Source organism: Tamandua tetradactyla, chromosome 2 (assembly GCF_023851605.1).
Source record: "Tamandua tetradactyla isolate mTamTet1 chromosome 2, mTamTet1.pri, whole genome shotgun sequence".
Lineage (NCBI taxonomy): Eukaryota > Metazoa > Chordata > Mammalia > Pilosa > Myrmecophagidae > Tamandua > Tamandua tetradactyla.
Window position 1 is genome coordinate 213,935,123 of NC_135328.1, and position 21,282 is coordinate 213,956,404.

A 21,282-nucleotide genomic window follows, 5' to 3' on the forward strand; every position below is an offset into this window, starting at 1 on the left:
CTTGTCCTCTGAGGGGAAAATTTAAACTGTTCCCCCACTGAGCTCTCAGACTCCAGCACCCAGGAGGACTTTCCAGCCACCCCCAGTCCCAACCAGACCAAATTCTCCACTGACCCTGCTGGGTGGCCTCAGGCCGGCTGGCCCAGGAAACCCCCGAGCCTCGCTTCTTCTTCTCCAGGGATGCCCGCATATTGTTCTGCAGGTTGTGGGGCTTCTCCTGGAACAGACCTAAGCACCCCACACCACATCAGGGATAGCAGGGCTTCCTGGGGGAGGGGTTGTGGGGAGGGCAGAAGCTGGGATCTGGGAAAGCCTCAGGAACATGGGCACTGGTCCCGCCTGGATCAGTGTCTGGGCTCTGAAAGAAACTAGCAGAACTGAAGAAACATCAAATATTGAGAGTACAGGAATCTGAAGGCAAAAGAAAGGCATCTTCCACCCTGTTCAGAGAAAGGCCTTCTGAAGTCTTCCTTGACCATCCTCTCCAACCCACTTGCCTCCTCTGTCAAATGGGGGTCAGACCAAACCTCCCACACAGGGTGTGGGAAGGGTTAAATGAGACGGAACATCTCCCAGGATAAATGCTCAACAACAGGAGTAATTAGAAATGGAACATTATCGACCATCTCGCAGAGATGCAGAAGACATTCCTGTTTTGCTCCAAGTATTATGGATTAGGTATTCGGTTTTGTTTTGAATTAGAGAAACTTTATACTTTAAAATGTTTTCATTCTCACCACAATCTTAGGAAGTTTTTATTTTAACTTCCTTTGACAGAAGAGGAAAACAGAGGTTCAGGGAGGTGAAATGACTTGCACGAGGTGACATGTCTTGGAAGGGAGGCAGAACGACCATCAGAATCTGCTCCTGTCTTCCCTTAAAGCTGAAGCTCCTTCTGCTACAATATGAAGGGGTCCCTTTAAGAGGCACTTCAGAGCGATAAAAGGTATGAGGGTCTGTGGGGCTGGACTCAGGCTGGGTCCTGGCTCTTCCCCAGACTCCACCCAGGCACTCCAGGGCCATCCCAGGATGTGTCTACCTGAGATGGGATTGGATGGTGCTTCTTGCCACCAAACCCTGAGGGAAGGTGGGAGGCTTGCAGCAACAGTGATAATTGGATGTGATTCGTATGCCCTGGCAGGTGAAGAGGAGCTGGGGATATGGCTGGGGCTGGCCCCAATTTAGGTGAAGCTCTTGGGGCACCTCCCTGAGCTGCAGTCAATGATCACGCCTTTGGCTAAAGCCTTTAAAGGGGGAAGGCCAGGTTAAAGAGAACACCACCCCAATTAGATGAAGGCACTTATAGCTGTCGAGGATCTTTTCCTGAGCTGGGTGCACTCACCCAAGCATCTTCTTATTTGGTTCCTAAATGCCTGGCAAAGCTGTGTGACCTTGGGTCAACTTCCCTGCACACGGCCCTGACCTTAGGCTCCCCCTCTGTAAAACTAGGGCCTGGATCAGACTGCCTCTAAGGCAGGGAGACATCTTTAATTCACCCCCTTATTCATCCCCTCACCCACTCTGGCATCAATCCTCTGGACTCCTTCCAACACCTGCACTCTGACCCCAGCCCCACCATCCCTGCCTAGACGGCTGCACCATACTCCTACCTGATCTCCCAGGCAGCCTCCACGCTGGTCCTTCAATTCACTTCCACACAGTAGACAACCCGACCACAGCCATTCTCTGCCTAGAAACTTCCACTGCCTTCCAGTGACCTTAGCCTACTAGGCCCTGGCCCAGCCCACCTGGCTAGCCTTGCCTTCTGCAACTGCCCCCTCAAACTCAGCTCTGGTCTTTGCCACCACCGGTGCTCCCTTATGCCTGACTCCTTTCCTTCTTTTCCCTCCCAGCCTGGCTAATTCCTTCCAATTCTTTGAATCTCAGCTTAGATGATACTTCCTCCCAGAAGCCTTCCATGATGTGCTCCTAAGTCATCCTGTTCTTCCATCAAAGCTCAGATTTCCATTACAAGAGCCTGTCTCTCCTGCGAGAATATGAACTTCTGAGCTCAGGAAGTCTGCCTCTCTTGCCCACTGTGTTCTCCCCAGAATCAGCACATAGTAAGCTTTTCCTTAATGAAATGTGGAAACACAAAGTTCAAAGGTTAAGTGATTTGCTGTAATGCAGTGATGGTGAGCCCAGGTCATGCATTCCTGGGCTAACAGTCCTTGAGGCCTGGACTCCAAAAGGGGCAGGGGATACCCTGCCTGGAAACCCTCACCTGAACAGGTGATGCAGGAGATGCCCTCAGCGCTGAGGTTGTACTTGAGATCCAGCAGCACTTGGATATTGGTATCAGGCCGGAAAAGCAGTGGGGCCCGGCTAGCGGGACGGAGCCGGCTGGCGAACACCAGGGACAGGATGAGGGTGGAGACAAAGAGGCCTGCAAGAAAAGGGCACTGAAGTAGGCAGGGCTGGGGGCTGGGTGGCACAGTCCTAGTGGGACCTCTGGGAGCCCAGGGAAAAAACTGTTCACTTTGTGGGGGGCAGAGTACAACGCAGGGCATTCCAAGCATGTGGACTAGTTCGTGGGTGGAGCTTGCTAGTGATAGAACCTCCAGGAACAGGGACTGCTTGTTAAGTGTGCTATCACTTTGGGATAGACGTAAGCCATGAGCTGATACTCTGGACAAGAATTAGCCACCATTTTACAGCACTTTGGAAAAACCTGGCACAGTCACTTGCTCCTATAATGTTGTGATGATGATGATGATAGCACATACTGAGTACCAGGCACTGGGGTATGGTCTTTACATATATTAGCTGACTGAATCCTTCCAATATTCTTATTATTTAGGTACTATTATTATTCCTGATTTACAGAATAGGAAACTGAGGCTCAGAATGACGTGTAAAGCCAAGTCAAATAGCTAGTATGTGGAAGAATTGGGAAGTAAATGCAAACCAGTTGAGCCCAAGCATTAACTATTCTGCTCAGTGGCGACTGCCCAGCATGTCTGGCACACAGTAGGTGCTCAATAAGCAATTATCTACTACAGGACGAGCTTCATTCCCATAACAGAAGGAGAGGTTTAGAGAGAGGGAGCCTCTCTGAATGAGTCAGGTCTCTGACTCATTCTAGTTCATTGCAAGAGGAGGGTGGTCCCCTGGGCCTTCTTTGGGAGAGTCCAACCTTACTCTTCAGGCACTGGGGAAGAGCTGTGAGGCAGAGGGGAAGGAGCAGGGAAAGTCCACTTACCCACAATCACCCAGCGGCTCTTGACAGCTGACCACAGGACCCAGTGGTGCAGCAGCTCCTGCAGCTGAGCAATGAGCCGGCCCCGGCTGCCCTTGTCAGGGGCTGGCTGTAAGATCTCGGGGGGCACAGATACCAGGGATACATCTCCCAGCTCGAGTGACACTGCCAGGGCAGAGCAGTGGTCATCAGAGGCCTGGCCCATACCTGAGTTGTAACCCGCCCTGGTCTCTGCCCTCTCTGAGGAAACCCAAACTCATGATGAGGATCTCCATAGGCAATCTCATCTAGCCCACAGCCTCGGGACCAGGCTGCCTTCAAACTGTCTTATCAAGGGTAACCCCCCCAGGAAGAGGCAACCCTGGGTCTTGGCAGGATTTGCCGGCCAGGCCTGGGCCAGCTCTCACCTGGCTCCTCCTCTACATTCAGCAAGGGGATGTCATCGTCTAGGTAAGGGATGGGGCCCTGGGCAGGGCTGCCCCCGGCGCACTCAGGAACAGCAAACACGTCCCTGGGGAAGTGCAGAGAGCTCTTGCGGCCGCACTTCTGGTGGCAGCTATGGAGAGTGGGGAAAGGGTGAGCCCAGAGGGTCCTGGGCCAGGAACCCAGCTGCCCATTTCACACAAGGCCTTCATCACAACCTTCCAGTAGCCTATCACCTGATTTCTTCCCAAGACAATCCAGGCTAGGGCCCTCGGGTACCATTCTTCCTCTGGGCAGACAATTGGTGACAGCAGCCATACTGTCACTGGGCTGATCACAGCCAGGGAATCATCCCTCAGCTGTTGCATGGCCCAGGGGCCCCTGACACCATCTCACACTCTGGGAGCCAGCAGGAGGGCAAGCAGGGCCAGGTTGAGCATGCAGCTGAGTGTGTGGCTAGTGTGGCCCCGGCTGGCATGAACATGGGGGAGACGAGGCTCGTCTGAGAGACTGGGGACTAGGATGATACACATAGTCTCCACTCAGTGGGTGCAGTGTGCCAGGCAACACGTTACATGCTTTTATGCAAATCATCTCGCGTTATCCTCTCCCTGCTTCCTAACTCTACACAGGGACTACTACCATTCACAGAAAAGGAGACTGACAGACAAAAAGGTCAAGAAACCGCCCAAGTTCCCACAGCTGCTAAGTAGAGAGGCTGAGCATGGAGCCCAAATCTGACTCTAAGACTGTTCCATCCACAGCCCCAGTTTGGGTGGGGCTTAGTTAGGGCCTATTTGGCGTCTTTGTAGAAATCAGAAAAAGGCTCCCCTTCCCCAAGATACTTTGCTTCTATACTATAAAACTGTTTCAGTAAATATTTAAATCTGCATGACTACAGTGTGAAGGTAAGTGCCTCAGCTGGGGCGCTTTTGTGCAGTGCCCAATCCACACCACTCCAGGGGCAGTCCTGAATGGGGATAGCTGAGGAAGTCAGTCCTGGACCCGTGTCTGAGCTCCCTGCTGGGCTCCTACTTCTCTCCTGCCCCTACTTGGCTCACCTTGGTCAGGTGGACATCATCACAGATCCCCAAACACCCCAAGGGTCCTGCCTTTGCATACCCTGCCCTAAGCCCATCATCCTTCAGTGCTCCTAGTCTCAGGCAGCTACCAGGCCCAACTGCCATCTAACAGTGGCTTCCCTCCTCCCTTCCCTTCCTCTAACATCTTTCTTCCCTCCCTTCCTTCCCTGACCACCAGGCCCACATGGGATACACCTCCCTGACCTCCAGCAACAACCCTGGACTGATTCATTCAACTTAGCATGACTCACTACATCTAAAAATCATGTCTACACCAAAATGGGGACCTTGAAGACATTAAGGTCACTCAATTTTAGTGGTAGCTAAGAGCATGGGATCTGGAGTCAGATATTCCTGGGGTTAAATCCTGGCTCTGCAACCTAAATGTGTGACCTTGAGAAAGCTGCCCAGACTCCCTGAGCCCTTTTCCTCACCTGTAAATGGCCACAGTAAGAGGACCTGGCTCAGGATTCTTGGAGGGCTCAATAAGGTCTTAAAATGCTCTGCCCCCTTGCTGGCACACAGTGGTGATCACAGATGGCTTCTTCTTTCCCTGTCCCCCTAATTGTGCTTAGCCTAGGGTCAGGCATGCAGGAGATGCTCAAGGATGAATCCCAAAGGCACTTGGAAGAGAGTAGGGAGTGCTGAGTGGCCCTGAAGGTCTGCTATTGGTGGCACGTTACTCAGTGAGGAGAGGACTGGGCCCCTTCACTCCCCCTTCCTGCCTGAGCTCACCTGGTCCGGCAGGAGCTCTCCAGCGGTGCCATGTAAAGGCTCCAGATGCCCAGGGCCGCAGGCATGGTGAAGAGTACGGCCAGCCAGCAGCAGGACACGATGAGAGACATGAACAGGCCAAAGTCATGGACAGCCGGGATCTGGTGGCAGGAAAGCCGAGGGGGGAAGTGAGGTGGCTGAGGTCTGGAGTCCAAAGGCACTCACAGGGCCTCAGCCCACTCCCAGGCCATGGGGAATGCCACAGACAATGCCAGCCACTGCCCTAGAGAGGGTATCAGGAGCCAAGAGCTAGCAATGAGGAAGGATCTCCACCTCTAGAGTGGAGGCTGTGGTCTAGCTGACAGCCTACTGCCGGGAATGGGCCCAGTATAAAGTGCTCGATGACTGGCATTGACATGAAGGAATGGGAGGTCAAAGGAAGAAACCCCATTAGACCAGACCATGTGTTAGTGAGGGGGCAGGAAGAAAAGACTGCCATGTAGCAGAAGCAGGGAGCCAGGGGCCCAGGAGCATTAGGGTATATCCAGGGATGTCACAGGTACCTGCCAGGGATGTACCATTAGAAGAAAACCGTCACAAACAAGCAGACTGTCTCATGTCATCATTGAATAAACCACACATGAGGAAAATGAGGGTTTTGGAGGTTACACAACCTGCCCAAGGTCATACTGCCAGTAATTGACAGAGCCAGGATTTGAACTCAGCTCTGCCTATAACCAAATTCTGAGCTCCTAGACCACCTGGAATGCCTGGACAATCCCAAAGCATATAGCAGTTTCTAGATAGTACACTCAGTTCACGTCATGAACTCTCTCAAAGACTTGGCAGACTCACTGCCTATTGGTTTCTAGTGGCACCAAGGACCTGGCCCGAACTCCTACCTCATAGGCTGAAGAAGCAGAGGGGCCAGCGAGAGGAAAATGAGTGTAAGGGATACGATGCAGCAGGAAGTGGGAGGGTGACAAGAGTTCTGGAACAGGCGTTGGGAGATTTGGTCTGAGCTCAGATTCACCACTTACCAGCTGTGTGACCTTAAGGAAATCACTGACCTCTCTGGGCCTCAGTTTCTGTGTTAGGAAAATAGGGATGGCTACTGTACCTTTGTTACAGGTATGCCCTAAGGATTAAATGCAGAAGAGTTCTGGAGACTGCTGAATGCCCTTTAAGGTGGAAGTTATTACCCTTACTGAGCAAAAATAATGTCATTAAAATTAAGTTAAATTATGATAATGGATGATTAGTAACAAAATGGACTCAGGAGTATAGCAAGCACCTTGAGGCAAAGGATGTGTGGCTGAAAGAGAAACAGGATGGTGCAAAGAGGTCAGGTTTGGATGGCAGGGATGAGGAAGGCCGGGGAAGGGTGGGGGCAGCAGGTCCCCCACCTGGGAGAAGATGTTAGCTGCATAGGCGGCAGCCGTGGTCAGGGAGGTGAAGAAGGTGGCCTTGCCAGCTGTTTGGATGGTGTGGATCATCCGCAGCTGCGGGTCTTCCAGGTGGGTGGCCTGACGGTAGGTATTGATGAACACAAAGACGTCGTCCACACCTACAGGAGGGAGTCCCATGCCAGCAGGGACAGGTTCAGGGTCATGCTGCTGTCTCCAGAGTCAGGCCCAACCTGGGCCTAGAGCAACCCTCAGTGGTCCCCTGTGAGGCCAGGCTCTAGGACAGTCCCGATTCTCAGCTTGGAATTTGGGAAGACCCATCCCTACTGGCCCTATCCAGAGAGTCCAAGTCCCACCCACTCTGTTCCTTGGTAAAACTAGGCCCCTTCTTCCAAATCTTAGCCTCCTTACCACCATTTCTCAATTTTTCCTAACATTCCTAACATTTTCCCATCATTTCTTCTTGCTCCTCCCACCTTCAGGGGCTCCACCCACCATATGCCAAGGGTCCACCCATCACTTATACTCTAATGCCATACTTCAAGGCTCTGAGGGATGAGAGGGGGCTTTTTGGAGCCCCCACGGAAGCCAGACTTTATCTCCAGGGAGAAGAACGTTTTTGGCAGAAGGGACAGGGCTCTCAAGCAAGAGGCCCACGGCCACGGCAACAGAGGCAACTCACCAATGCCCACTATCACGAAGGCAGCCACCCCATTGAGGATGCCCAAGTACTGGATACCAAAGACCACATGGTAGAGAAAGAGTGCCACCAGGCAGCTGAGGCCAATGCTGGCAATCCCGAAGAAAGACAGGAACACTGGGCAGGGCAAGAGGCACAGGAGAAAAAAATGGGAAGGACCCTAGTGGAACACAAACCCCCTTTAGTCCTGAACTCACTGGGTCCTCTCTCACTTCCCACCCCCAGAGCCACCCAGAGCCATTGCTCAGCATAAATGAAAGGTCGACTCTCAGCTCTCCATTACCAAAGAAGGGGCCAGGCAGGAGGCCCAAGTGGCAGATGAAGCCTGTGAGACTCCAAACTAGTCAAGCTGCCCATGTGGCCTCATCTTTGCAGAATTTACCGCAAGTACTAATAGAGAATTGCAAGCATTATATGTTTATCATCTTGTCACTCCAGTAGACTAGAGGTTCCATGGAGGGTAAAAACTGTCTATCATGTCCATCACTGGATGTTTTCCTAAGGCTAGCACCTTAGAGCATTTGGCACATGGTTGGCCAAATTTTTGGCATTTGTTGCATTGATAAATTAATATCACTTTCATTTTGGAAGGTATTACCATCTCTTGTTCACTTGGGCAATATAGAATGACTATTGTACACAGCAGTAAGAAACTGCTAATGTACATGGAGAGTTGTGCTAGAAAAGTGAACTAGGAGACAAAAGGGTAGCTGACTTGGGCTTGTAAAACAGGCTCTAGAGTAATCCACAGAGCAAAGTTCAATAGCCCATACTCCCCCAAATAAGATTATGAACTGAAAAAAGATGGTCAAAGGACAAAAGGTCAAACTATGTGAGGCGCTGAGGCTGAGGCCCCAGAGGTATGTCCCGACCTGCCTTCGGACTTCTTTCTGCCTGGGGTAGGAATCATTATTTCTGAACTCCTTCCCTCCAATCCAGTTCTGACATGCTATAGTCAAGACCATGTCTGGCATTCCTATAAAGGAAGGCTTTGGCTAGATATGAGCCCACTTGAAGGAGAGAAAGGGACTGGCTTCAGAGAAGCCCTACCTGAGCAGGAGGTGAGAATGTAGACAAGGGCGGCGATGCAGCTGCTGCTGATGAAAGCCAGGAGCATGTCGTTGTTGAAGGTTCTGCGCACCTCATAATCAAAGAGGTCCGTTCCCCCATATAAGACCTGGACTTTGCTGGAAGGAAGGAGGATATAGAGAGAGAGAAAAGAGGGGATGGGGATTAGAGATGGGCATTAACACTTTGAGGAGAACCAGGAGCTACATGTCTCACTTGTGGTTCTTTACTTTGGCTGAAAATGAAAATTGCCCAGGGCTTTCAAAAATCTTGATGTCCAGGCCACACTCCAGGCCATATTATTCAGAATTTCTTGGGTGGGGCTGAATCTCCAGGGTGATTCAAATACATGGCCAAGGTTGAGAACCAGTGCTCTAAGCTGATCATAAGCAATTAGAATCAGAGTTTATATCATCTGTCAATTCTCAATTTAGCTACAGCAAAATCTTAAATTCAAACTAGCTTCTATATTTTCAGTGTCACACCATTATTCAGTGGTGCAGATAACAACTTATTTTTTATGTCTCCCTAGATATATCTATATCTATACATACATACATAGACAAATATGTGATTTGCATATCATAAGGAATTTTGTTTACAACTTTTTTGTGGGGGGGTGCATGGGCAATTAAGAATAAGTTATTTTTATAATATTTTTATTATAAGAAAATATTATTTTATTAAGAATTTATTTTTAATAAGGAAAACACAGGCTGGTCAAACTGGGGTTTAAAATACGAACATGAATGATACTGACTTGTTGCCAAGATGGAGTAAGAGAGACTGCATATATCCTCCCACTGGAAACAACCAAAAAGTAAGAAAATGTATGAAATAAGTCTATGGACATCAGACAACAGAGGACAATGATCCCTAAGAAATGGGAAACAAATTAAAGGGCCCTATAACGACCCTACCTTATTGCCTTAAGAGAGCTTTCAGGCCACAGTGCAGCCTTATATATGGGTTACTGGACCACCAAAAGGAGGGGATTGCAGAAAAATATTTGAAGAACTAGTGGCTGAAAATTTCCAAACTTGATGAAAATTATAAATCCACAGACCTAAGAAGCCCAAGCAATAAACACAAATAAAACGACAACAACCTCGTCATAAACAAGCTGCTCAAACGCAGTGGTTAAAAGAAAATCTTAAAAGCAGCCTGAGAAAATAGATACATTACACACAGAAGACAAAAGATAAGATGATGGCAGATTTTGTGTCAGAAACATTGTAAGTAAGAGGACAGTGGAGCAACATCAAGATACTGGAAAAAAAACACACAAAAACTGTCAATCCAAAATTATATATCCAGTCAAAATATATTTTAAAAAACAAAGGCCAAATAAAGTCTTACTTAAATATACAAAAGTTTAAAGAATCTATCTTCGCTACACTTGCACTACAAGAGCTGTTAAAGGAAGTACTTCAGGTAGAAGGAAAATGATAACAGATGGAAATATGGTTCTATAGAAAGCAAAAAAAGAAGCACTGGAAGTGATAATGAATGAATAAATACGTAAAAACAAATTGTTTTTATTTAAATACCTTTAAAAGATAACTGACCATTTAAACAAACATAATAACAATGTAGTGTGGGGGTTATACATAAAATAAAATGTATGACAACAGCAGTATAAAAGCTAGGAGGGGAGGAGAGAAATAGTGGAACACTGGAACACTATTGTAAGGTTCTTTTTTTTCGCATGGGCAGGCACCAGGAATTGAACCCAGGTCTCTGGCATGGCAGGCGAGAATTCTGCCATTGAGCCACCATCACTCAGTCCTATTGTAAGGTTCTTATACTATACAGTAAGCGGGGTAACATCATTTGAAGGTACACCATGATAATTTTAAAGACGCGTATTTTAAATGCTAAAACAACCACTAAAATAAAAAAAAAAAAGAGTTCTACTAAAAAGTCAACAAAGGAAAGAAAATGGAATCATAAAAAAATACTCAATTAGTCCCAAAGGAGGCAAAAGAGAGAAAAAGAGGACCGAAGAACATGTAGAACAATTAGGGAGAAAAAAAGAAAACAAACAAGGTGATAGACTTAAGCTTAACCAAGTTAATAATTGTATTAACTGTAAATCATCCAAATGCCCCAATTAAAAAGTAGAGACTGTCAAATTAAATAAAAAATCAAAACATGGCTAGCTGCCTATTAAAAATACATTTTAGATATAAAGGCAAATAGGTTAAAAACAAAAGCAAAAAAGATGGCAAAAGATATATGTGATGCTTGGGTTCAGGTGTCAGCTTGGCCAGGTAATGGTGCCCACTTGTCTGGCCAGGCAAGCATTGCCCTAACCATTATTACAAGGATATTTCATGCATGGCTGATAAACCAGAAGGCTGGTTTACTAAATCATCAGTCAGCTGGCTGCATCTGTGACTGATTACACCTACAACCAACTAAGGGTGTGTCTTCCACAGTGAATCTAATAAGTTGGAAAATTGTTAAGGGAGAAGAGTATTTTCCACTTACTTAGCGAGCCAGCCTCCCATGTAGAGTTTGTTGAGGAACTTCACTGGAATTGCCAGCCTTAGAGCCTGCTCTATGGTTTGGACTCTTGCATCCCATAGTTGTGTGAGACACTTTTATAAATCTCACATTTATAGATCTCTCCTGTTGGTCCTGTTTCTCTAGAGAATCTTGACTAATACACATACCACGCTAACAGTAATCAAAAGAAGCCTGAGTAGTTATATTAATAACCAAGAAAAGCAAAATTCAGAGCAAAAAATATTGCCAGAGATTAAAAAGGTAATTTCAAAATGATTAAGGGGCAATTCATCAAGAGGAACACTAATCCTAAATGTTTTTTAACTTAGTAACAAAACTTTGAAATACTGAAGCAAAACCTGATGGAGCTGAACGAAGAAATTCATAAGCTCACAATTATAGTCAGATGTTTCAATACCCTTCCCTTGATAATTGCCATGACAATTAATGAGAAAATCAGTAAGGATACAAAGGACCTGAGCAACACAATCAACCAACTTGACCTAATTGACATTGATAGAAGACTTACCCTAATAACAGCAGAAAACACATTCTTTTCAAGTGCACAGGAAACATTTATCAAGACAGATCATATTTTGGACCATAAAACAAGATTCAATAAATTTGAAAGGATGTAAATCATGCAAAATATGTTCTCTGACCACAATAGAATTAAATAAAAAATCAGCCAGAGAAAGGTATCTGGAAAATTCCCAAATATTTGAGAACAAATAACACACTTCTAAATAACATATGGATTAAAGAAGAAATCAAAAGGGAAACTAGAAAGTATTTTTTAACTGAGTGAAAATGAAAACACAACAAAATTTGTGGGATGCCATTAAAACAGTACTTAGGGGAAATTATACCACTGACTGCCTACATTAGAAAAGAAGAAAGATTTCAAATCAATGACCTCGGTCCACCTTAAGAAACTAGAAAAAGAGAAAAATAAGTGTAATATAAGAGAAGGATGGAAATAATAAAGATTAGAGCAGAAATCAATGAAATAGAAAACAGAAAAACAACAGGAAAAAAGCAATGAAATAAAAACTTGTTATTTAAGATCAATAAAATTGACAAACTTCTAGTCAGTTCGATCATGAGAGAAAACACATATGAAAAGAGGTGATATCACTGAAGATTCCACAAATATTAAAAAGATAATAAGGGTATATTATGAATAACCTTAAGAACAAATTTGACAATTCAGATGACATGAACAAATTCTGTAAAAGATACAACTACAAAAGCTTATGCAAGAAGAAACAGATAACATTAATAGCACTATATTTATTTTTTAAATTGAATTTGTAGTTAAAAACCTTCCCATAAAGGAAACTCCAGATTCAGAAAGATTAATTGGTGAATTCTATCAAATATTTAAGGAAGAAATAATAACAGTTTTATATAAACTCTCCAGAAAATTGAAGAGAATTTCAACTCATTCTCTGAGGCCCGAATTACCTTAATACCAAAACCAGGTAACAAGAAAACTACAGTCCAATGTCCATCATGAACATATTGTGCCCATGAATATAGTAAATTAACATTACATAAAAAAGAATAAACCATCAATATGTGCCACATGGACACATCTCAAATTAATTAGCCTGAGTGAAAGAAGCCAATTAAAAGTAATCATATTATATGCTTATAATAAACTCTAGAAAATGCATATCAATATATAGCAATAGAAGACAGACCTGTGATTGTCTGAGGTATGTGTGGTGAGGCAAGGAGAGGCAAGATGGAGAGATTACCAAGGGGGCATAAGGAAACTTTCGGGGGTGATAGTTACTTTTAGTATCTTGATTTTGGTGAAAGTTTCAAGGGTGTATACATATGTCAAAAGTAAACAAATTATAAAGTAAGTACGTGCAGCTTGTATATACTTCAATAAAGTTGTCAAAAAACACAAGCAGGACCTCTGAAAGCCAAGTAGAAAAAAATTTCTATTATCTACTTTGTTGCATTAAATAGGTTAATTATCCTTTCATTAGAGTAGAAAATTGAAAGTTCAATCAATCAATCATTCATTCATTTGTACAGCATTTAGATAGTACTTTCTAGGTGCCAGATACTGTTCTAATTGTTGGCTCTAAAACGGTACAGGCCCAAGCTTTTACTTCCAATGATAATGAACACCTTGTAGTAGACAGGTTTTACATAAAAATACTACTAAGGTCAGATCGAATTCAGAAATCATCTCTTTGGCAAGAGCAAAGGAAATGAGAACTACAGGGCTAGAATTCTAGAAGAGGTAAAAACTTAGGAATGGTAATCTGCCTTTCTATAGCCATTTTTTTTTTAACCTTGGAGGTGTTTGCTGATTCTGGATGTTCTAGTTTGCTAGCTGCCGGAATGCAATATACCAGAAATGGAACGGCTTTTAACAAGGGGAATTTAATGAGTTGCTTGTTTACAGTTCTAAGGCTGAGAAAATGTCCCCATTACAACAAGTCCATAGTAATGTCCAATCAAAGGCATCCAGGGAAAGATACCTTGGTTCAAGAAGGCCGATGAAGTTCAGGGTTTCTCTCTCATCTGGAAAGGCACATGGTGAACACGGTCAGGGCTCCTCTCTGGGCTTCTCTCTCAGCTGGAAGGGCGCATGGCAAATACAGCATCATCTGCTAGCTTTCTCTCCTGGCTTCCTGTTTCATGAAGCTCCCCGGGAGGCGTCTTCCTTCTTCATCTCCAAAGGTCGCTGGCTGGTGGACTCTTTGCTTCGTGGTGCTGCAGCATTCTCTGCTCTCTCTGAGTCTCTCATTCTCCAAAATGTTTCCTCTTTTATAGGACTTCAGAAACTAATCAAGACCCACTCAGATGGGTGGAGACATGTCATCCCCTAATCCAGTTTAACAACCGTTCTTAACTAAATCTCATCAACCAGGGAGATGATCCCATCACAGTCCCAAATACACAGCATTGAATAGAGACTATTCTACCTTTAAGAAATGGGATTTATACCTTTAAGAAATGGGATTTATATTAAAACATGACTTTTCTTAGGGGGCATACTTCCTTTCAAACCAGCACACTGGATATAAACAGAAGGCTAAAAGCCTTGACTGTGAGTTAGATAAACTAACAGAGCTTTTGGCAAAAACTTGCAAACCAGTAGAGCAAATAGCCAGTTTTCCTTTTGGCACTTTTACCAGATTCTGGGGCTGCACTGGCAAGAGGCTTGAAACCTTACAGAAAGCCCCAGAAACAGCATATGGGATTTTCAGCAATTTTGAGAGACAGAGATTAGAGTTTGGGACCTGTCAGGGGAAGTGGCTTTGCAGAATACCTCATACTATCTTTTGAAAATCCTGGAGAACCAAGTGCAAACTGGAGATAGCCAGATTTTTCAGGGCTGCAAATCAATCTCATTTCAATGACATTACTGGCTGTTTAAGGTGATCATCCACAACTCAACCTGCCTAGTGGAGAGAAGGATAAACTTTCTCTGGAGGAAGATAACATCATCTGGACCTCTATGCTTTTTATACACAATGCTCATCATTCAAGAAAAGGTTAAAGGTGTGATATGTACCCAGAAAATCATGTGTTTAAATTTAATCCATTCCTGTGGATGTAGACCTATTGCAGGTGGTACCTGTTGTTAGGTCATTCCAATTGGGATGTGACCCAGATCATGCAAGGTGGGTTTTACTTCTCCTACTGGAGACATTCATAAGAGGATAAAACTCAAAGAGATGAAATTAAGAGAAGCTCTCAGAGAAAAGCCCTGGAGAAGCTAAGAGAGGACCCACAGAAAACAGAGAGGAAGCCACTGAAGCCAGAAGCTGAAAGCAATGAAACCCAGGAGAGAAAGACCAGCAGATGCCAGCCATGTGCCTTCCCATGTGACACAGTGTTCTGGACATGCTGACTGTCTTCAGAGTCCAGATATCGTCGTATTGATGTCTTAAGTTGGACATTTTCATGGCCTAAGAACTGTATATTTTAATAAACCCCTACTGTAAAAGCCTTCCCATTCATGGTATATTGCATTCCTGAAGATTTAGCAAACCAAATCGACAGGCATACCCACAGTCAGGATCACATGATTAAAAACCAAAAGTGAAAGAACAGACTATAGAAACAAACCCAGGTGATCCATAAACTGAAAATTAGCTGATAAGATTTTTAAGATAACTATGATTAGTATGTTTATGAAAACAGAGAAGAAACAATTAAATTACGAAGAATTTCACCAGTGATTTAGATCTGTAACAAATAACCAAGTGAAAATTCTAGAACAGAAAAACATAACATTTAAATTTAAAACTCGGTAGATATTTAATGGCAGATTAGACATAATAGAAGATAGGATTAGTCCTCTGTTATGTCTAAACCAAAACATAGGAAGAAAAAAATAGAAAGCAAACAAACAAACAAACCAGAAAAGAAAATTAGATACACATGGGACTCAGTGAAAAGATCTAACATTTGTATAATTAGAGCCCTAAAAGGAGAGGGTCAGAGAACAAAGTAGAAACAGTATTTGAAGAGATAGTATACAATAAGTTCCTAAAACTGATGAAAGTCTACATCCCACAGTTCAAGAAGTTTTGTACACCCAAAAGAGAACAAACACAAAGAAAATCACATCTATACACATCATAGTATTCTAGGGAACCAAAGACAAAAAGAAATCCTAAAAGGAGTCAGAGAAAAAAAGACAACCCTTCAAAAGCACTATAAAAAGATGTTCAGTTGACTTTTCAACCCAAATGATGACAGTCAGAAGACAATTGGTACTTAAAGTAACTGCTGACCCAGAATTCTGTACTAGCAAAAACATACTTCAAAAAATGAAAGCAAAAGAAAGATGTGTTCAGACAAACAAAACAAATTAATTTATCACCAGCAAGCCTGCACTAAAAGAAATACTAGAGTTCTCCCAACATAAGGACAATGATCCCAGAGAGAAATATGAAATTGAAGAAAGTAACAAAAAGCAACAGAAAAGGTAAATATTTGAGTAAATGAATATTAACTCCGAAAAATAATAATGTAATGCCTCACAGAGTTTAAAATGTATATAGAATTAAAAAGTATGCAACAAGAATACAAAATGCTGAAGGGGAATAAACACAGTGAATGTCTTCTAAGATTCCGTTTTATCAGGGAAAAGGTAAAAGTAATAATATTTATTATTCTGTAAAGAATCAATGATGCATGTTGTCATCCCTAGAGTAACCAATAACAGAGTAATAAAAACTTTTTATTAATCCAAAAGAGAGAACTAAAGCCAAATCTACAAGGAGCCCTGACTGTCACCACTCCTATGAAGCTCTGGGGTGAAGGGAAGGCGGAGAAAGGCTTTTTAACTCAGGGCAAGAGATGTACCTCAGCAGCTAGATGTATTAGGCAGAGGTAATTATTGGTATCTAAAATCGTGAAGATCCTTCTACAGCCAGCCCTGGCCAGCTTCCCAATCCAGCCAAGTGTTTTCCCCCAGGGTACCATCATTCACTGATTCATTCACTTATTCATTTCCCAGACAGATCCCTACTAATAGGTGCCTGGCATGGTGCTGGGGGCTAGGTCTACAGAAACGACTCAGGCACAATCCCAGTCCTCAACAAATTCACACTCTATCCAGACAGATTGTTAAACCAGACCTTTCTCAAACCTTAATGTGTAAATAAATCACCTGGAGATACCATGGGTGATGTGATGTGCTGATTTGAGGACTGTCTTTTGACTGCCAAGGAATCAAACAACTAAAATACAGAGTGACATGTGCTATGGTGAAACTGTAGCTCAGAGAGGTGAAATAGCGTGCTCAAACTCCTACGACTAATAAGTGGACCAACTTGGACCTTATCCCAGATGGCTCTAACTCCAAACCCTGTGCATACTCTTTCCTGCCTCCCCGTGGGAGAAGGGGACTGTGCAAACAGGTAGGTGGTTATTTAATGCAGTCTCAGGAAAAAGTTGTCCAAGTTAGATCTTAATGGATGTATGGGAATTTGCCTGACAAAGCCTGGGAGAAGGCTCCCAGCACAGCAACTGGCATAAAAATATAAAGGGGGCGGGCAACAGTTGCTCAGTGGCAGAGTTCTCGTCTGCCATGCCAGAGACCTGGGTTCGATTACCAGTGTCTGCCCATGTAAAAAAAAAAAAAGGACAAGGTTATGGATTAGAATCTCATTTCACCACCTGAGAGCTTTATAATTGTAGACCACTTACGTACTCATTCTGTACTTCATTTTCTCAACTGTAAAATGGGAATCATCACAATAGTCCCTATCTACTTGGGGTAATGTGAGAATTAAATGAGATGGTATGTTTGAAGGGCTTCCAACAGTGTCCGGCACAGAGTAAGTGCTCAATAAATATGAGCTCTAATTATTAGAGTAGTTGCTCAATAGAATGGATGCTAATGGGAGGCAGGAGGGTATTTCAGGCAAGGTGATGCCTTCTGTGCCTGGGACAGGCCTGTCAAGGCAGGAGACTGAAGGCACTGCAGTTATTATCCCACAGGGTTGACAGATGAGCTGTGCTGACCCTTTCTGGAGTGGGGAGGGAACCCAGTTGCATCCCTGGACTCACCACTCTAAGGATTAGATGACAATCAAAGCACCCAATGCATCAAACACCTGCACATCTATTAACTCATTTCTTCCTAATGACTTCAGGAGGGTAACAGGATTCCCCATCCCCATACAAGCAAGGAAACTGAGGCCCAGAGAAGCAAAGTGACTTGCCACTGTCTCCCTGGGTGTTAAAGGCATAGAGGAACTGTTTACTCCCTGGCTGGTAAACTCTCTCCAGAAAGTCTTCTAGCACCATCTCAGGAGAAAAATCAATACCCTAAGACTCCAGGGCACAAGTTCTGGGATTTCCTACCTCTTCCAAACCTGTCATGTTCACTAACCATTAGCACTGATCAAGAAAAGGAGTCTTCCACTTGTCAGAGTGACAGCGAGGATGTATCTGGTTCTGTCTCTGATTTGGGAAGAAAGATTTCCTAGGGTAAAGGTTGCAGGAAAGGGGATCTGGGGTTTACAATTTAGAAAACAATGCCCCTCCCAGATGCAGCCCCTTCCTGGTGCCTATAAGGGCAGCACACGCCAGGATGTGGCTGTCACTCCTACCTAGTAGACTGCTTGGCCAGCATGGCCACATAGGTGACGACGAAGCTCTGAAACTTGGCCCGCTGCTCCTCCCAACGGTCCTCCACCGAGTAGTAGTTGGGCAGGGGTGCCCCAAATAGGATTTCACTGCGCAGGAGGGAGCTCTTGAGATTGTCTGCGGAGAGGCCCTCGTCCACATACCAGTAGAACTCAGGGTGAGTCATGGCCAGCTCTAGGGAGCCTGCAGGAGTAGGGGTGGGGGCCCAATGAGCTCAGTGGGTCAGTTCCCACCAACCCTCCCTCAAGGTTATCCTGCCTCCTCCATACCTCACCTGGGTCTCAGGGCCCTGTCTAAGGAATTGGGAAACTCCCCTCCTGAGTCGGGGCTGCTTAGCCCTGGTCCTATTGGCTTAGAGAACTCAAAACTGCACAAGAGGAGTGCCCCCCTTAGTGCCACGCTAAGTTTACACTTGTTATCGTTTTAATTTCCATGGCTCAGTCTCTGTAGAATACCTATAATTCCACCTCCTCATTTCAATCTGTCCCTGCAGCCTAGAAAAACCATCCACGTCCAGCCTTTAAAAGCAGGCCCAAGTCCTGCCCTGAACTCTTAGAACCCTTCTCTATCCCTTCCTCAAGTCCGCCTCAAACTAACCCCACCCTGGTCTTTCTTCCACCAGACCCCCTCCCCTCCGACCAGGCCGTCAGTTCTCTATAACCACATCCTGGCTTCCCTCTAGCTAACCTCATGTCCAAGCCTCACCCCTTACTTTAATTCCTGGCACAGCATAACTCCCCTAGGGCACGTCCAGCTTTCAGTTCCGGCCTGACTCCTGCTCACAGCCAAGTCCCACCTCAGCATCCTTCAGGTGTGAACCTATGGCCAAGTCAGCTCCAAGCCCCTGATTAAAGTACCAGCGAAGATCCAAGCCTTCCCTAGACGAGGCCCCTACAAGCTCCGCCTCTCACCCTTCAGACCCGACCCCGCCTAGGCCCCGCCTCCAGCCCCTCAGACCCACCCCACCCAGACCCCGCCTCCAGCCCCTCAGACTTGACCCCGCCCAGGCCTCGCCTGCAGCTCCTCAGACCCACCCCGCCCAGGCCCCGCCTCCAGCCCCTCAGACCCACCCCGCCCAGGCCCCGCCTCCAGCCCCTCAGACTTGACCCCGCCCAGGCCTCGCCTGCAGCTCCTCAGACCCGACCCCGCCCAGGCCCCGCCTCCAGCCCCTCAGACCCGACCCCGCCCAGGCCTCGCCTGCAGTCCCTTAGACCCAGTCCCGCCCAGGCCCCGCCTCCAGCCCCTCAGACCCACCCCGCCCAGGCCCCGCCTCCAGCCCCTCAGACCCACCCCGCCCAGGCCCCGCCTCCAGCCCCTCAGACCCACCCCGCCCAGGCCCCGCCTGCAGTCCCTCAGACCCGACCCCGCCCCGGCCTCGCCGGCAGTCCCTCAGACCCGACCCCGCCCAGGCCCCGCCTCCAGCCCCTCAGGTCCAGTCCCTCCCAGGCCCCGCCTCCAGCCCCTCAGACCCGACCCCGCCCAGGCCTCGCCTGCAGTCCCTTAGACCCAGTCCCTTCCAGGCCTCGCCTGCAGCTCCTCAGACCCACCCCGCCCAGGCCCCGCCTCCAGCCCCTGAGACCCGGCCCCGCCCAGGCCCCTTCAGTCCTCAGAATCTCCAGCCCTTACAAGCCCCACCTTCAGTCCCTCAGAACCGACCCTATCCAGGCCCGGCTGCAGCCACCCCGGATCGCCTCACCTCGGATATCGGCCAGATCCTGGCCCATGCCATCATAGTAAATCTTGCCTCCCCTCTCAGTGGGGAAAAAGTAGGTCATGAGTGAGCTGGGTGGGGAACAATAGGAGTAGGAGCCGAGTGGCAAGTCTTTGAGGACCTCGTGGGGCTTCCAGCAGAACTCCCGGAAGCCCGGGTGGTCCATGATCTTGCGCTCAATCTCGTGGATTGTGACCAGCCGCTCACTGGTGAAAATGTTGCGCTCCGCGTCCCCGCGCGCCAGGAAGATGAGCTCGATGCGCCAGTGCGCGTGCGTCTGGGTGTTGGCGCTCACATAGGCGCGCGGATAGTCCCAACGCGAGGCGCCCCGACGGGCACGACTCTGATTGGCCGCAGCCCCCTCGTGGGGTGGGGAGCTGGGTTGGCACCGTCCACTCTTGTCCAGCGGGGCTTCACCGTGGTTGGCTGCCAGTTCCTCCGGGGGCGTGGTTTGGCGGCGAAGACGCCCGCTCCGATTGGCTTCTGGCTTTTGGGCCGCGGAAGTGGCCCACTGGAGGCCTAGGCCGCTCAGCGACACGGAGCCCGGGGCCCTGGCGGCCGGCCTTGAGTGGTTGCCCAGGTGCAGCTGCTGCAGCTGCTCTGAAATGAGGCGCTGAAGCGTCTCAGAGGTGAAGTCAGCCAAGTCGCGCCGGTTGCGTCCCCAGGATCCAAACTGGGACTTGAGCGCCAGGGCGAGGGCGTCAAAACGCTGCGAGGCCTCGTGGTTGCGGATCTCAAAGGCATTGTAGGAGATGTCAATGTCCAGTGCGGGGTAGTAGAGGAACATGAAGGCTGACAGGGCCACGGGGATGCTGCAGCCCAGGAAGAGCACCAGCCCCGCGCAGCACGGATTGGTGAAGGCCCAACCCAGGGTACTCCAGAAGCCCGAAGCTGGGGGCCGGGAGGGCAAGGCCCAGCGCCGCCAGCAACACTGTCCACCTGCCCCAGGGCGGGGTCCCGGCTTCTTGGGCCCTCGGAAGGCCTGGCCCATACCTTCCTCTTCCTCCTCCTGCTCCTCTTCTAGCCATACATCCTGCAGCAAGGGGTCATCCTCCGAATCCATTACCTGCTGAAAAGGGAGAGGGTCAGCAGGCTTGGGAGAGGTAGGGGGTGGTATCCTGTGGCAGCGTTCTCCCAGCCCTGGGCATTACCCCAGCCCACACATAACCAACAGCTAATACTACCATGGGATTGCATCAAGCAGATCTATGATTCACCTGAATTCAACAAGTGCACAAAAGAAAAAGAATAATCCTGTTATTTGTCCATCACCTCCCCCAAGTAGATCTCAGCTTTTAAAAGCCACGAGAAAAGGAGAATCACAGCCCTAT

General features: G+C 47.0%; 1 protein-coding gene across 2 annotated transcripts in view; it reads right to left on the reverse strand.

Moving 5' to 3' along the window:
- The window catches only part of DISP3 (dispatched RND transporter family member 3), a 32,832-nt gene extending 11,818 nt beyond the window's left edge, over window positions 1-21,014 (reverse strand). For both annotated transcript variants that reach the window (XM_077151317.1, XM_077151316.1), the window contains exons 1-10: window positions 19,937-21,014; window positions 18,204-18,423; window positions 8,575-8,711; window positions 7,507-7,641; window positions 6,825-6,985; window positions 5,440-5,579; window positions 3,607-3,755; window positions 3,203-3,364; window positions 2,225-2,386; window positions 115-228 (exon numbers count right to left, since the gene is read on the reverse strand). In XM_077151317.1, coding sequence (XP_077007432.1) covers window positions 115-228; window positions 2,225-2,386; window positions 3,203-3,364; window positions 3,607-3,755; window positions 5,440-5,579; window positions 6,825-6,985; window positions 7,507-7,641; window positions 8,575-8,711; window positions 18,204-18,423; window positions 19,937-21,014 — 2,458 coding nt within the window. The remainder of the gene's footprint in view (window positions 1-114; window positions 229-2,224; window positions 2,387-3,202; window positions 3,365-3,606; window positions 3,756-5,439; window positions 5,580-6,824; window positions 6,986-7,506; window positions 7,642-8,574; window positions 8,712-18,203; window positions 18,424-19,936) is intronic.
- Between the last annotated feature and the right edge of the window lie 268 nt (window positions 21,015-21,282).